The 15,632-nt window shown below is 54.0% G+C and overlaps 1 protein-coding gene across 18 annotated transcripts in view; it reads left to right on the plus strand.

Moving 5' to 3' along the window:
- The first annotated feature begins 4,965 nt into the window (after positions 1 to 4,965).
- ARHGEF2 (Rho/Rac guanine nucleotide exchange factor 2) overlaps positions 4,966 to 15,632 on the plus strand; it is a 38,854-nt gene continuing 28,187 nt past the window's right edge. For 7 of the 18 annotated variants that reach the window (XM_082703371.1, XM_082703381.1, XM_082703379.1 and 4 more), the window contains exons 1-2: positions 6,848 to 7,125; positions 8,294 to 8,411. Coding sequence is in view for 1 of the 18 variants with exons in the window: in XM_082703360.1 (XP_082559486.1) it covers positions 6,845 to 7,125; positions 8,294 to 8,411 (399 nt within the window). In the remaining 17 variants the exon portion in view is untranslated. Of the gene's footprint in view, positions 5,060 to 6,823; positions 7,126 to 7,672; positions 7,788 to 8,293; positions 8,412 to 15,632 lie in introns of those variants that run through there. The other 11 variants (XM_082703343.1, XM_082703357.1, XM_082703354.1 and 8 more) reach the window with 8 other exon arrangements.

Raw genomic sequence — 15,632 nt, forward strand, 5'->3', positions numbered from 1 at the left:
CAGTCCTCTGGTGTCCCTGCTCAGGACCCGGGAGCCCACGGTGAGGGGCAGCCGGCATGTCACCTGCAGGAGGGCTGTGGGTGCAGCGTTCCTGTCCCACTGCGGGCACACCTGTCACTCCAGGTCCCCGCTTGACGGACAGGGAGACAGGCTGCCGGCTTCCCGGGCCCTGTGAGGCCCTGGCCCTGGGACCTGGCAGAGCCAGCCAGGTCCTTGACCACCAGGAGGAGGGCGGGGAGGGCCCTAAGGTCAGGACCTCCTCCGCCAGGGGGAGCTGTGAGGGGAGTCAGCCCCCAGAAGCTGGGATGGGGTGGGGGTGATCGGCCCTCCCCCACCCCCCACCTGGAAGCTGCCTCTTAAAGGGACCAACAGGAGATTTGCAGCCTAATTAGAGAGAGGACAAAGGTCCTCCCTGGTTCTAGGAGGACCGTGCTGTCAAGTAGGTTTCCAGCTGTGGGCCTTCCCTGGGGTGCTCTCTTTCTCCCCCTCAGCTGTCCCCGACCCGCTGGAGTGAAGGGGACGGTGCCCAGAGTCTCCGGGTGACCCCAGCTTAGCTTCGTCCACCTGTTTCCATGTGGGCCTGAGTCCAGTGGCCTCTCTCTGTTCAGGGAATGCTGAGGTCAGGGGACCCAGGGATCCTCGGGACCTGCCACGGTATGCAAGGGGTTAAAGGCCTGGGCACAGCACCACAGGCTGGGGTGTTTGAAGTGGGGGGAGGGCTGTGCATGCAAACTCCTGCACCTGCCCCCACTGAGGTGTGGGACTGGGCTCCTGGAGAGGCTCCCTGGAGCGGCTCGTCCCTGTGCTGAAGCCAGCAGCCCCCAGAGGAGTGAGTTTCCCTCCTCCCTTGCCCCGGGCCCTCAGCCCAGGAGCGGGGATCCCCCTGGAAGCAGAGCTCCTCGACCCCTCAAGAGGCCGGCCAGCTCCGGCTTTCGGCGCCCAGTTTTAATCCGAGAATATCGTGTCTTTGGGGGACGGTGTGAGTGTGTGAATGAGGGCTCTCAGGTTCCGCCAGGAGTTCACACTTACTCTCGGGTGACAGGTGATGCCAAGTGCGTCCTTAGAAGCCTCCCGATCCCCACTCATCCAGGCTCCCCCCCTCTGAAGCCTGACACGGGTCCCATACCCTTGGCCACCCACTATGAGGTTTCAGGGGCCACAAGCTCCTGCCAGAGAGTGAGGGACTCCCAGCTCCCAGTTCACCCGTCCCGTCCACCTCCCACTGTGGCTGTCCCCTGAGACCTGATGGGTTCATTCCTTGGGACGCAGTGGCCAAAGTCTTCTCAGGTGTGTCCCTCTGAACCTCAGAGCCTCTCTTGCCCCACCCTCTGGCGCCGAAAACCCTGACCGCCTGCCAAGGAACAAGTGGGCCGGAGTTTGGAGAACACTGGTGGGCCCTGCCGGAGGCTCTCCACTCCGAGGAGCCCCTGGTAGGATGAGTTCGCAGGCCCAGGGAGGAGGAGGAGGGCCGGCCCTCGGCTTCAGTTTGCAAACCAATTAAACAAAAAAAATGGTTAGCCTTGGAAGCCTGAAGCAGCACAATTCCTTTTTTTTTTTTTTGAAGATTTTTATTTGACAGAGGTCACAAGTAGGCAGAGAGGCAGGCAGAGAGAGAGGGGGAAGCAGGCTCCCTGCTGAGATGCGATCCCAGGACCTTGAGATTGTGACCTGAGCCAAAGGTAGAGGCCCAACCCACTGAGCCCCCCAGGTTCCCCGAAGCACACAATTCCTGATTCCTGAGCCTGGCATATCCAAGAGGAAGGGCGGTTTCGGGCGGGTGTCTGGAACACACTTGTGCTGGCTTAAGTAGAGGGAGGTGTGCTCACCGGAAGGGCTGGGGACACCCAGCTCTCTGGCTTTGGACTTCCAGAATTAAGTGCGAACAATAACATCGATAACTTCGCCCTGTGCGTCCTGCACGCAGGTGGGCGCCTCTCAGAAGTCAGCCTGGAGGGCCTCTGGGGGGCCCAGTGGGTTAAGTGCCTGCCTTCAGCTCAGGTCATGATCTTTTTATTTTTTTTAATATTTTATTTATTTATTTGACAAAGAGAGATCACAAATAGGCAGAGAGGCAGGGGTGGGGGTGCAGAAGCAGGCTCCTCACTGAGCAGAGAGCCTAATGCGGGGCTCGATCCCAGGACCCTGAGATCATGACCTGAGCCAAAGGCAGAGGCTTAACCCGGGCGCCCCACCAGGGCAGGATCTTGGTCCGGTCATGATCAGACTCCTTCTGCCCCTCCCCCTCCCCCACCCCTGGTGTGCTCTCTCTCTCTCAAATAAATAGATAAAATCTTTATTTTTTAATTTTTAATTTTTAAATTTTTGAAGGATTTTTATGTATTTGACAGAGACAGGGCGAGAGAGGAAACACAAGCAGGGGGACTGGGAGAGGGAGAAGCAGGCTTCCCGCCAAGCAGAGAGCTCGGTGCGGTAAAATCTTTAAAAAAATTTTTTTTTAATTAAAAGAAAAGAATTCATCCTGGAAGCCAATGCGGGCAGATAGACGGCTTTTGCCTGTCTTGCCCCCGACCTGCTAAGGGACCGACCCTGCGGGGTTTGTGCACAGACCCTCTGGGTCCTCCTCTCCAGCCAAGGCAAGGTCCGCTGAATGAACACCAGCCCTCGGCACACACCCTTGGCCTTTGGACCGTGGGAATCGGTATCCTGCTGTCCGGTATTTGGCAGGACACCTTAGCGACATCTCATGGGCTCCCCACCAAGAAACAGAGTCGCGGGAGGTTGGGGGTGGGGTGCTGGGCTCCTGCCATAGAACTGGGTCAGGGGAGCAGGGCGGAACCAGCGGCGGCTCCTGCGGTTTCCTTGATCTGAGGCAAGGAGAAGCCCAGCTCTGGTCCTGTCTGGGGTCACTGCTGGATTCATGACTCACTGTCCAGGGCAGAAGCAGCAGGAAGGTCACATTTTGAATCATCAGAGGGTTTTCCATGACCCTGTCCCCCCAGGGCTGGGAGAAGCCAGCCGAACAGGACATCTGGCTCCGTCTTCCTTCCCATTCTTTATTACCTGGTTCTTTTGGGGGTCGTCTTCCTGATTGTCACCCTTGGGGAGACTCAGGACCCCAGGGCCAGGCCCAGGAAACCCCCAGGCTGTGAAGGGGACTGAGCAGCGTCCCCCGCAGTCCGCTCTGCCCGGCCGGGTGGATGCAGCAGCGGCATTCACAGAAGCCCTGCCTGCCCTCCCCCAATTTCTAAGATGACAGAGGGAGTAGGAAGAACAAATTCGGTTTCTCTGGGAACCCATCTAATTGCCTCCTTTCTTGGGCTGGTGGCGGGGAGCGGAGCGTTGAAGAACAGCAGCACTGCGGGGGGCGCCTGGGGGGCTCAGTGGGTTAAGCCTCTGCCTTCAGGTCATGGTCCTAGAGTGCTGGGATGGAGCCCCGCATCGGGCTCTCTGCTCCGTGGGGAGCCTGCTTCCTCCTCTCTCTCTGCCTGCCTCTCTGCCTACTTGTGATCTCTCTCTGTCAAATAAATAAATAAAATCTTTAATTAAGGAAAAAAAAAAAAGAACAGCAGCACTGGGGATGCTGTATTTCACGAGATGACTGTGAGGGTCCCACAGGACAGCGCGGGCTGGAGGGGGGTAGTTCCCACGACACCCCGGGCTCTGCACAGCTTAGCTCCTCCTCCGCAGGCTCCAGATCCCGGTTAGGGAAGGCCTTGGGGACTTCAGCGGCCCTGCCCCAGGCTTGGCGCCCAGCGCCTGCTCCGGGAACCTCAGCAACCCTCCTTTGCGCGCCTTCTTGTCCTTCCCGAGATTCGGAAACCCAGTTGCTCTAGATCAGGAGTCTGCAAACTTTTTCTGTAAAGATCCAGATACTATTTTAGGCCTTGTGGGCCAGACGGTCTGTGCCGCAGCTATAACTTTGCTGCCGTAAGGCCGACCCAGCCGCAGACCATATGTAAGTGAACGAGCGGGCCGTGTTCAAAATAGCCTTTATTTATGCTCACTGAAATCTGAATTTCATAGAACTTTTATGTGTCACAAAGTAGTGTTCTTCTTTGGATTTTTCCCCCCAGCCATCTAAGAAAGATAGCAGAACAGATCTGGCCCACAGAGTCCACTAGCCGCTGCCCCTGAGACCAGAGCACTCTGCCCCCACTTCTCCCCCAGGCTCCGCTGGCCCTTCTCGCCCCGGACGCTGGCTGCGGCCCGTCCTCTCCATCCGAGGGCGTCCACGGCCACAAGTCCCCGTTGTGCTGTGTTACTGCGCACCTGCCCGCGAGCTCTCCAGACGTCCCGGTCTCAGACTTTTGAATAACGGAGATCTCTCTCTCTCTCCCTGTGAGCTCCTGTCCCTGCACCCCGGTGTGCCCCACAGAGTACGGGTGACTCGTGTGGTCAGTGGACGGCCCCCTCTCCGAGCAGGGGCAGGAGACGCTGAGGGTGTGCGCTGGTGGGGAAACCATTCAATCCAGAGACAAGAAGATAACACGACTTCTTAGAGCCCCTTCCTGCTTTCCTCCCGGGCCCTCCTCTGGAGCGTCTGAGCCCAGACCTGTTTCAGAGTCTCCGATCTCTGCTCCGCGGCAGCGGGGAGTGACATGATGGGATCTCATTCGGGGGCTAAATACGGCCATTGTGCGAGAGCCAGCCCTGGCCACTGCCCGGCACCATTTCCTGAGCTCCGGAGGCTGGGGGAGCCCGGAAGGGCCTGGCGGGAGCTGGCGGAGGAGGGGGGAAGGCGACCATGCGGGCAGCTTGCGTTTCAGAAAGTGGAAGGAGGAATGTCTCCAGGAGGGGTTGAGGCCGCCTTGCTACACCTCATCCCTTTGAAGGACAGAATGGACATTATTGACATTGTGGCGTGGAGGGGGCGGAGTTGAGAGACCAGGACAAATGGAGAGAAATGGAATGAAGATATGAGGCAGAAGGAGCCCCATCGGGTACATTTGCACAGAGGGCGGAGGCCGGGAATGAGTGACGCAGGCGCTGGGCAAAGGTGGGTCTCCCCGAAGAGGCCAGACTCCAGCTGGTCGAGCCCGAGGAAGAAGGTGGGCGTTCAGGACCAGAGCCTCTGTCTCCCACGGACCCTCTGCAGCAGGTAGCATCCCCAGGGACAGAGGGGAAGAAATGCTTCCCACCAAAGCCGGCGCCACGCACGCCACGGGGACGGGCGTAGCAGACAGAAGCTGGGGCTGGTGACTCAGGCCTTTGGCCTCTTTGGTGAGGTCTCCGCCCCCTTTCCAGCTCCCCCTGCTCCTCGGTTCCCAGGGAGCACCCCCGCTCCTCCTCTTACCTCCACCCCAGCCTCTCACAATACTTTGTGTTGCATTTCCCCCTCCCTGCCCCCCCCCACCAGCTCTGGAGACCCTTAGAGGGCAGGCTGAGGCGCTGGCCCTGGGACCGTGCCGTGCTGGCCATGGCACTGCCCGTCCCATTTCTAGCCGGCACATCAGGTGCACCAGGCCGTGTTCGCAGACGCAGAGAGCGGACCTGTCCTGGCGGCTGGCTGCGGGCCCCACGCCCACCCCATCCCCCGTGGCTCCCGGGTGTGAGGAGCGTGGCCCAGCTTTCCAGGCCTCTCCCTTCCCCCTCTGTCCCCAGAGAGCCGTTGGTGGGGCCGCAGGTGCACCTGCCTTGGCCCAAGCACTCACCCCCTTCCTTCCGCGCTGTGGCCGGGACAGCACAAGGGCCTCTCTCTGGTGCTGGGTGGAGCAAGGGGTGGGGACAGGTTGTAGGGACAGTAGGAAGATTGCCTTGAAGGAGCCACCTTCCGACAGTGGGACTTCTGGTGTGGGTGGTGAGGAGTAAGGTGACAGGCGGAGGCTGGGCGCCCTCGTGGAGAGCCTGCGGGTCGGGGGAGAGCTCTGGCTCCCCGCCGGCTGGTCCTCCGGGGCCCTCCCAGCAGCTCCACTGGGAGACTCCTGCTAGCAGAAGACCCCATAGGGACAAGGCCTAGGACACAGCAGCACAGGGGCCGGCAGGAAAGGAGAGGTCCCACCCGCCCCCCACCTCGGGGTCCTTGGTCCTTTGTTGAGGAGTGGGGCGTCTCAGCGTCAACTTTAAGAGCTCCTGAGGGTTTTTAACTCTGAGACTCACTGAGGCTGGCCCCAGGGCCGCCGGGCGCGGGGGTATTGGGTGGCGAGAATAGTGCTCACGTCAGGGACAGAAGAAACTTCCAGGTGGCGGCCAGTGGTGTCCAGCGCTCTGCTTCTGGAGAGAGGACTTCCGGCGCTGCTCCTTCCACATGAGCAGCCTTGGAGGGGCCAAGCTGTCCTCCCCGCCCCTCTGTCTGCCTAGACTCCCCCCTTGAAGCCAACCACTGCCCCTCTGGACCCCTCAAGGGCCACTCACTCCCTTCGGTTTCCTCTTCCTGAGTTTTCTGAGGGGCTATGAGCTCACTCCTTCCACACCCCACAGCCTTCTGTCGCACCTCACTAGCCACTCTGGCCACTCAGTCATCTGTGATTTGGGCTTCTGTCTCTGCACACGCACACGTGTGCACACTCATATGCATGTACGCACACACTCCTGCACACACACGCATACACGCGTGTGCACAGGGGCTGTGAATTCCTTGAGGACAGGAACGGTATCTGTCTCTTTGCTCGGCTGGGTTTTCTGCTGTGCCGGTCAGGGCTCAGGACATGGGCGCATCCGGGGGGAACGAGGATGTCCTCACACCCTGGAGAGAGCACCGGGCTGGGAGTCAGCGAAGCTGCTTACCGCTCTGGGCTCTGGGCCGGCCACGCCCCAGCTCCGCGCCTCAGGAAGGGAAGGGTTGGCTGTGATACCCCCCCAGCCCCCCCAGCCCAGGATTCCAGGATTCTAGAACTCCTCTCGCCCCTTTGTCTTCTTGACTCAGACTGGCCCGTGGGTGCCTCCCATGAACGGAGACGTCCCAGAGGTGTTCCTCGCAGGCGGAGACCTGGTGTCCCAAGGCCACACTCGCCGCTGCCTATCTGCAGTCGAGTCCGGAGAGCAGCTGGAGGAAGACGAGGAGGAAGACGAGGAGGAGGAGGAGGAGGGAAAAACAGAGAAGCGAGATGGCTTCCACGCTGTACCCCTCCGGAGGTCAGGGGCCTTCCGTGCCCATGGCCACAACCACAGCCCGTTCAAAAGACACAGCTGGGGGCCAGGCAGGGAGCACGAGGACCCACTGAGCAGGTAACGCCCGTGGGCCCTGCCCCTCCTCTCCTCAAGTCCCAGACCCTGGAGAAAGGGGTGAGGCAGGGATGCCGGGAGCTGAGGGTACCTGGGCCCTGGCCCTCCCTGGAGAGTCTGAACCCGGCCTGTCTCTGGCTTTTGGGGGAGATGACCCTGCTCTTCAAAGGGCGGCCCCCCCTTGCTCCTCTCCGGCTGGTCTGGGGGCAGGTGGGGGAGGCCGTGGAGGGAAGGGACAGGCCATATCGCCTCCGCCTCCCACTCTGGGTTTCACTGACCCATAGAGCTGGAAGGGGCCCAGGCATCATGGGCCCGAACTTGTCCCTGTGCAGCTGAGGGAAGTGAGCCCAGAGAGCTTCGGAGACCCCTCGGGCAGCATCCCGGGGCTGGGGCATTGCTGGTTCTGGGCTGACCCAGACGCAGGACGTCGTAGGCTTGTCCGTACAGCAGCGCAGGGCGGGGGGACGGCTGTGTGCATCTTCCTGCCCAAGACAGGACCGGCTCTCCTCCCCTTCTGGAAAACCCCCGACCACTTCCCCAAAGAGAGGGGAAGTCAGAGAGGAGGTCTGGGGGTCAAGGTGGAGAGCTCAGTGTGACGGGTCTCTGGGAGGAAGGGCACTGGCCGCTCTGGCCGTGGTCCCCAGGGGCAGGTTCGCTCAGCTCAGGTGAGTAGACCACGCTCCTGGGTCCAGCCGGCTGAGCTGCGGGAAGGAGAGGGCCCTGAACGGACTCGACTGGGAAGCCTGGCCCACGGGGCTCATGAAAGCTTCCAGAGAGCAGCCCGTCGGAGGCAGAGATGCCGTGGGGATCGCCATGGGGGGCTAGCTGTAGCGCAGGGCCTTCCAGGGGTCACCTTTCGCCGTCAGGCACTGATTCTGCCCCTTGGGCTTTGAAGGGGCAAAGCTGGGCATCAGAATCCGGGCAAGGAATGAGACTGCAGCTTGCCCTGGGGTCTGGCGAGCGCCGGTGTCCCTTCCGAGGACAGTACTGCCCTGTGGCCAGCAGGGGCCACCCTTGCCCGCAGCTTCGCAAAAAGCACAGCCCCAGAAGCCCAGTTTGGGTCTGGGCGGCATTTGTGCCATCAGGAAGGGCCCGGTGGGGCGGTGCCCCTCCCTGGTGCCCGTCACTAGCCACTAGGCACTGAGGGCAGTGGTGACAATGTGTGTTTCAGGCACGATCTGCAGGCACCGGGATGCACAGGCGCCAGGGAGGCCGCCTTGCTGCAGAGCCGAGAGGAGCTGGACAACTTTCTGGGGCTGCAGAGCCAAGGCAGTCAGCCTGCCCGCGCGGTATGGACAAGCGTCCCACGGAGGCCAGCGCCTTCTCCCCGTCTCCTGCCCCCTTGTCTGTCGAGCCACCGCTCTGTGCCCCTCTGTCCTGCCAGCCGCCGGGTCTGTCTGTGCCTGGACCTTGTCCCGACTCCGACTCACTGAGGCTGTGTCTGCTGTGTGTGTAGCTCTGTCCGCCTCCCCGGGTCCGCGCGCCCTGTCCCCCACTCCTGGTGTCCTGCCCCTGCCTCTCTCTCTACGACTCGCTGTCCCCACCTCTCTGAGTCTGAGCTCTGCGCTGATGTGGACCTCTCTGCTCCTCTCATGAAAAGGCTCCTGTTCCCCTAATTGTGATAACCACTTCTTCCTGTGGGCTCCACATTTCTCAGCTTGGAGCCCAACTTAGACTATGTGGGAAGAAACCAGGCATCTCATGCCCTGAATGGCAGTGATCTCTAACAAGAGAATCATAGACTGGTGCATGAGAAGGGGCACAGAGTCTGCGCTGCCTTCTGGCTTAAGGGAGCGCATCTGGCGGATCTCCAGCCAGAACCTAGGGACCCCTGGGGATACACAGGCCTGTAGGGGCGCCCCTGCGCCGGCTCAGCTCAATCCCCCCAGCTCCTCCTCTAGCTGGCCAGGAGCCCCAACACCAGCCTCCTAGGGCCAGCCTGTGGCTTGGGGGAGAGGGTAAGGGAGATGGGCCGCTGCAGACAGTAGCTGGACCCTTCTCCTCCCGCCTTGGGCCCCCTCCTCCAACGCGGTGCTGCAGGAGGAGCAGGGTGGGGAGGCAGACCAGCTTCCAGATCCTTCACGCACCTGCTAGAGGACCTAGAGCTCTCTCCAAAACTCAGGATAATAAAAACTGTCTTTTAAAGTTATGATTATTTTGAGGGTGCCTGCGTGGCGCAGTGGGTTTAGCCTCTGCCTTCAGCTCAGGTCATGATCTCAGGATTGTGGGATCAAGCCCTGCATCGGGCTCCCTGCTCAGCGGGGAGCCTGCTTCTCCCTCTCTCTCCCCACTGTCTGCCCTACTCGTGCCTCTCAGTCTCTCTGTCAAATAAAGAAATAAAATCTTTTAAAAATTAAATTAAAGGGGCGCCTGGGTGGCTCAGTGGGTTAAGTCCTCTGCCTTCGGCTCAGGTCCTGATCTCAGGGTCCTGGGATGGAGCCCCACATCCGGCTCTTTGCTCAGCGGGGAGCCTGCTTCCTCCTCTCTCTGCCTGCCTCTCTGCCTACTTGTGATCTCTGTCTGTCAAATAAATAAATAAAATCTTTTAAAAATTAAATTAAATTAAAATAAAATAGGGCACCTGGGTGGCTCAGTGGGTTAAGCTGCTGCCTTCGGCTCGGGTCATGATCTCAGGGTCCTGGGATCGAGTCCCGCCTGGGCTCTCTGCTCAGCGGGGAGCCTGCTTCCTCCTCTCTCTCTCTGCCTGCCTCTCTGCCTGCTTGTGATCTCTGTCAGATAAATAAATAAATTTTGTTTCTTTTTTAAAAAAATAAAATAATAAAATAAAATAAAATAAAGTTATGATTATTTTGAAAAGAAAAACAAAAAAGGAAGGAAGTTCAAGTGCCCAGTGCAGAGGCTGAGCCCGAGGACCCGCAGACCCCTCCCCTGCTCTCCCTCAGCCCTGCCTGCTCCCTACCTTCCAGCCCTGCTCCTGCTCCTCCCCCTCCCCTCTCCTCTCCTAATCTTCAAGCCCTCCCCCTGTGCTTCTCCCTGTCTACATGTTGGTGTTTTTGTTTTTTCCTCCATGAGGGTGACCCTCGGCCTGCAGAGGGGGTGCCTGGGGCCCCCAGGAGGTACTCTGTGTGGCCAGCGCAGAGCTGACCCTCTAAGACTCAGCGCTGGGGCTGCTGGCCGGCTCAGTCAGGAGAGCCCGTGACTCTTAATCTCCGGGTCCTGAGTTCCAGCCCCACATTGGGCCTAGAGATAACATTGAAAAAAAAAAAGAAAAAAAAAAGATTCAGATGTCTTTTTTTTTTTTCTTCCTCTTAACCAGACGCCACACCCAACGTGGGGCTGGAACTCAGGACCCAGAGATCAGGAGTTGCAGGCTCCACCCCAACTGCGCCCACCAAGCTTCTCCTAGTTCAGACTCCTTAAGTGGGGCCTGCGCTCTTCCCTTTGCCAGAGTGACTAGGACCCCTGCTGTATTTCCCTCTCTGTCTCTCTCTTTTTTTAAGATTTTATTTTTATTTATTTATTTATTTTAAAAAGATTTTATTTATTTATTTGACAGACAGAGATCACAGGTAGGCAGAGGCAGACAGAGAGAGAAGGGGAAGCAGGCTCCCCGCTGAGCAGAGAGCCCAATGCGGGGCTCGATCAATCCCGGGACCCCGGGATCATGACCTGAGCCGAAGGCAGAGGCTTTAACCCACTGAGCCACCCTTGATGCCTCTAAGATTTTATTTTTAAGTAATCTCTACCCCCAACATAGGGCTCAAACCCAGAGCCCTGAGATTAAGAGTCCCTTGCTGCACCTGCTGAGCCAGCCAGGCGACCCTCCCTTTCATCTTTAAGTCCATGTTTGAAATCGAATGCCCAGTAAATCAGCGCCCACCTCTAGCCCTTGAACACCACCAGTGCCCGGGGGTCTTGGTCTGGCCCTTGTCCCCTCTGCTGCTCCCTCCCTGCCCCACCAGAGATAATCACTTCCTTGAATGTTCTTTATAACCCATCCACACTTCTTTATAGTTTAACACAAATATATATGCATTACCTAATAATATATTAATTTTAATTTTAAAATTATTTTAAAACAATGATGTTACGTGGTACAAAATGGTCTATAATCTGCATTTTCAGTCCACACTCTATCTAATTTTTATCAACGTGTTGTTGACGGTTCCGGTTTATTCGTTCCCATTCCACTCTGCCCTCGAACGTGTAGACAGTGTCGGCTCTGCTGTTCGAGCAGCGTCACCGCGAACCTGCTGTTGTCAGTCTTCTGGCCACATTTGTAAGCGTTTCCGAGGGCAGACACCTCGGTGGGGGAGCCGCGGGGTGACCGCGCGCCTCAAACTTACAAGATCGCGGCAGACTGTTTCCTCCCCGTCCGAAGTGTGGGAGAGGCACTCTTGATCCTCGCCTTTCCCGGCATTCGGAGGCCTGAGACTTCGTAATGCTGCTGGTCTAGTGATCATAACCCCCACCGAGGCGCCGACCCCGACGGTACGTGCGGCTGAGCATCCTCTCCTGGGCACACAGGTCCTCTGTGTTTCCTCTTCCTGTCTCTGCCCATGTCTCGCCTTTGTTGTTATACACATTGCAATGATCTTTTCACCACATGGAGAAAAATGGTTTGTCTTTTCCTTCTCCTGTGGTGACTTTACATAAACAGAATTTCCTAATTTCTAATTTTATTTTTAAATATTTTCCTTTTAAGGAATCTCTACACCCCACGTGGGGTTCGAACTCACAACCCCCACATCAGGAGTCACGTGCTCCGCCAACTGGGACAGCCAAGCACCCCTGAATTTCTTTTTTTTTTTCTTTTTTAAGATTTATTTATTTATTTATTTGACAGACAGAGATCACAAGTAGGCAGAGAGGCAGGCAGAGAGAGAGGAGGAAGCAGGCTCCCTGCTCAGCAGAGAGCCTGATGCGGGACTCGATCCCAGGACCTGAGATCATGACCTGAGCTGAAGGCAGAGGCTTAACCCACTGAGCCACCCAGGCACCCCGCGCCCCTGAATTTCTTAATTTTTAAAAAGTAAACATTTATCAAAGTATAACATATATACAAAACATGCATTAAAACATGTTTGAGATTTTAGTTGGAATTGCAATGAATCTGGACAATAATTTAGGGAAAGTTGACATCTGTACAATGTTGCTTCTTCCTTTCTATGAAGATAGTACACCTCTCTAATATTATTTTTTCCCCATACAGACCTTGTAGATATAGATGTATTCTTAGGTATATATATATATTTTTTTAAGATTTTATTCTTAGGTATATTATACTTTTGTTGTTTTAAATTTTAGTCATTCTGGTGGATGTCTTAGAGGTATCTCATTATGGTTTTAATTTGCATGTCCCTGTTGAAACAATTTGTTGGGCATTTTTCTTTCTTTCTTTTTTTTTTTTTTTTTTGAGAGAGAGAGAGAGAGAGACCATGGTAGGGGAGAGGTAAGGGCTAGGGAGAGAGAGAGAATCCCAAGCAGACTACAGGCTTACAGGCTCAGCACTGGATCTGATGTGGGCATTATCCCTGAGAAAACAACGTGAGCTGAAATCAAATGTTTAGCAGAATAAGCCATCCAGGCACCCCACTTATTCATATTCTTATTGGCCATGTACATATCATCCTTTGTGAAACATCTATCCAAGCCTTTATCCACTTTTTTTTAAAGATTCTATTTTATGGGGCTCCTGGGTGACTCAGCCATTAAGCGTCTGCCTTTGGCTTGGGTCCTGATCTGGGAGTCCTGGGACCAGGCCCCACCTCAGGCTCCCTGCTCAGCGGGAAGCCGGCTTCTCCCTCTCCCTCTCACCCAGCTTGTGTTCCCTCTCTCACTGTCTCTGTCGCTGTCAAATAAATAAATAAAATCTTTTTTTAAAAATTCTACTTTTGGGGGCACCTAGATGGCTCAGTTTTTGGATTTCTGCCTTTGGCTCATGTTATAGTCTCAGGGTCCTGGGATTGAGACCCGAATCAGGCTCTCTGCTCGGTAGGGAGCCTACTTCCTCCTCTCTGCCTGCCTCTCTGCCTATTTGTGATCTCTCTGTCAAATAAATAAATAAAATCTCAAGAAAAAAAAGATTTTATTTATTTGAGAGAGAGAGACACAGAGCATGAGCATAAGCAGGGGGAGGAAGCAGAGGGAGAGGGAGAAGCAGGCTCCCCGCTGAGCAAGGCACCCTGTGCTGGGTCGATCCCAGGACCTGGAAATCATGACCTGAGCGGAAGGCAGATGCTTCACCAACTGAGCCACCCAGGCACCCCTTTTTATAACAATTTATCTGTGATTTTTTTTTCTTCTCTAAGTAGATAATTATGTCATCTGTAAATGAGCTTCGTTTCTTTTGTTCCAAAATTTATTCCTTTCCTTTCTTTTTCTTGCCCTCTGTGCTGGCCAGAATCCTACTGTAGTGCTGAGTAGGAATGTGATAACAGTAGTCTTGTCTTTTTTGTTTTTTTTTTTTTTAAATGAAAAAAGCACTGTGCAGTGTATTTTGGTGTTTCTATTCACGAGAATGGTTTCCTTGTTTCTGATTTTAGAGGGACCACATGTTATTGAAATTGATTTTTGGCTGTAAGTGTTTAAAGAACACTTTTTATCAGGTTAAGGAAGATTTCTTCTATTCCTAACTGCCAAGGCTTTGGTTTAACAACAAATATTGAATTTTATTCTCTGCTTTTCTGCTTTTGCAGAGATAGTTATGTTCCTCCTTGAATATGTTACTGAGGGAAATTATATGCAAAGATTTTTCTCATGTTAAGCCACCCTTGTATTCTTAGGATGAATTATTTGTTTCAGGGGTACAAGTCTGTGATTGACCAGTCTTACACAATTCATGGCACTCACCATAGCACATGCCCTCCCCAAATTCCATCACCCAGCCACCCCATCCCTCCCACCTCCCTCCTCTCCAGAAACCTTCAGTTTGTTTCCTGAGATTAGTAGTATCTAATGGTTTGTTTCCATCTCTGGCTTTGTTTTGTTTCATTTTTTTCCTCCCTTTCCCTCTGATCCTCTGTCTTTTCTGTCAAATTCCTCATATCAGTGAGATCATATGATAATTGTCTTTCTCTGACTTATTTCGCTTAGCATAATACCATCTAGTTCCATTCACTTCATTGCAAATGGCAAGATTTCATTTTTGATGGTTGTATAGTATTCCATTGTATACATATACCACATCTTTATCCATTCATCTGTCAATGGACATCTATGGCCTGGTGCATTTTGTTTTATTTATAGAAATTAATTAACTACCAATTCCATTTCTTTAATAGGACCATTCAGACTTTCTATTTCTTCTAGACTTAATTTTATTAAGTTATATATAGATATACATATGCATTTTTATAAGGAATTTTGTTTGCATTTTCAAAATTGCTATCATCAGGACGCCTGGGTGACTTGGTTGGTTAAGTGTCTGCCTTCAGCTCAGGTCATGATCCCAGAGTCCCAGGATCAAGTCCTACATCACCCAACGGGGAGTCTCTGACCCTGCCCTTCTCGTGCATGTCTTCCCTCTCTCTCACTCTTTCTCTCTCAAATAAATAAATAAAACCTTTTCTATTTTTAGAGAAAATTTTATACCACCATCACTCATCAATTATTAATTTTTTTAAAGATTTTATTTATTTATTTGACAGAGAGAGAGAGATTACAAGTAGGCAGAGAGGCAGGCAGAGGTGGGTGGAAGCAGGCTCCCTGCTGAGCAGAGAGCCCGATGCAGGCCTGACTCCAGGACCCTGAGATCATAACCTGAGCCAAAGGGAGGGGCTTAACCCACTGAGCCCCTCAGGCGCCCCTTCTCCTGCCTTTCCAATCACTGGGTCTGTCCCACATTCTTCCTCAGTTTGTCCCTTCCCTCCGTCTGCCCAAAAGTTGTCTACAATTTTTGGCTTTATTGATCCTGTTTTGTGTTTACTGCTCTGTTGATTTTTGCCTTTTTAATTTTTTTTTTTTAAGTAATCTTTCTGCCCAACGTGAGGCTCAAACTCACCTCCCTGAGATCGTGATTCACATCCTTAGCCAAATGCGTCACCCAGGTGCTCAGCTTTCCGCTTTTAGCCGTACTATATCCTTCCTTCTGTTTTCATTGAGCTTCTTCTGTTCTTTTTCTAACCTTTTGAAGTTGACCTAGTTCATTAATTTTCAGCTTTTAAAATTTTTTGATATAAACATTTTAAGGCTATAAACTCCGTCCGAAAAACTACTTTGGCCAATTCTCACAAGTTTTGCTCTGTGGTTCTATAGTATTTTCATTATTGTTGTTATAAAATATCTTTTTTTTTTTTTTAAAGATTTTATTTATTTATTTGACAGAGAGAAATCACAAGTAGATGGAGAGGCAGGCAGAGAGAGAGAGAGGGAAGCAGGCTCCCTGCTGAGCAGAGAGCCCGATGCGGGACTCGATCTCAGGACTCTGAGATCATGACCTGAGCCGAAGGCAGCGGCTTAACCCACTGAGCCACCCAGGTGCCCCATAAAATATCTTTTTAAAGAGATTTTATGGTTTATTCTTATTTAATTTTTAAAGATTTTATCTC

The sequence above is a fragment of the Mustela nivalis genome (genome assembly GCF_964662115.1).
Source record: "Mustela nivalis genome assembly, chromosome: 16".
NCBI classification, from domain to species: Eukaryota; Metazoa; Chordata; class Mammalia; order Carnivora; family Mustelidae; genus Mustela; species Mustela nivalis.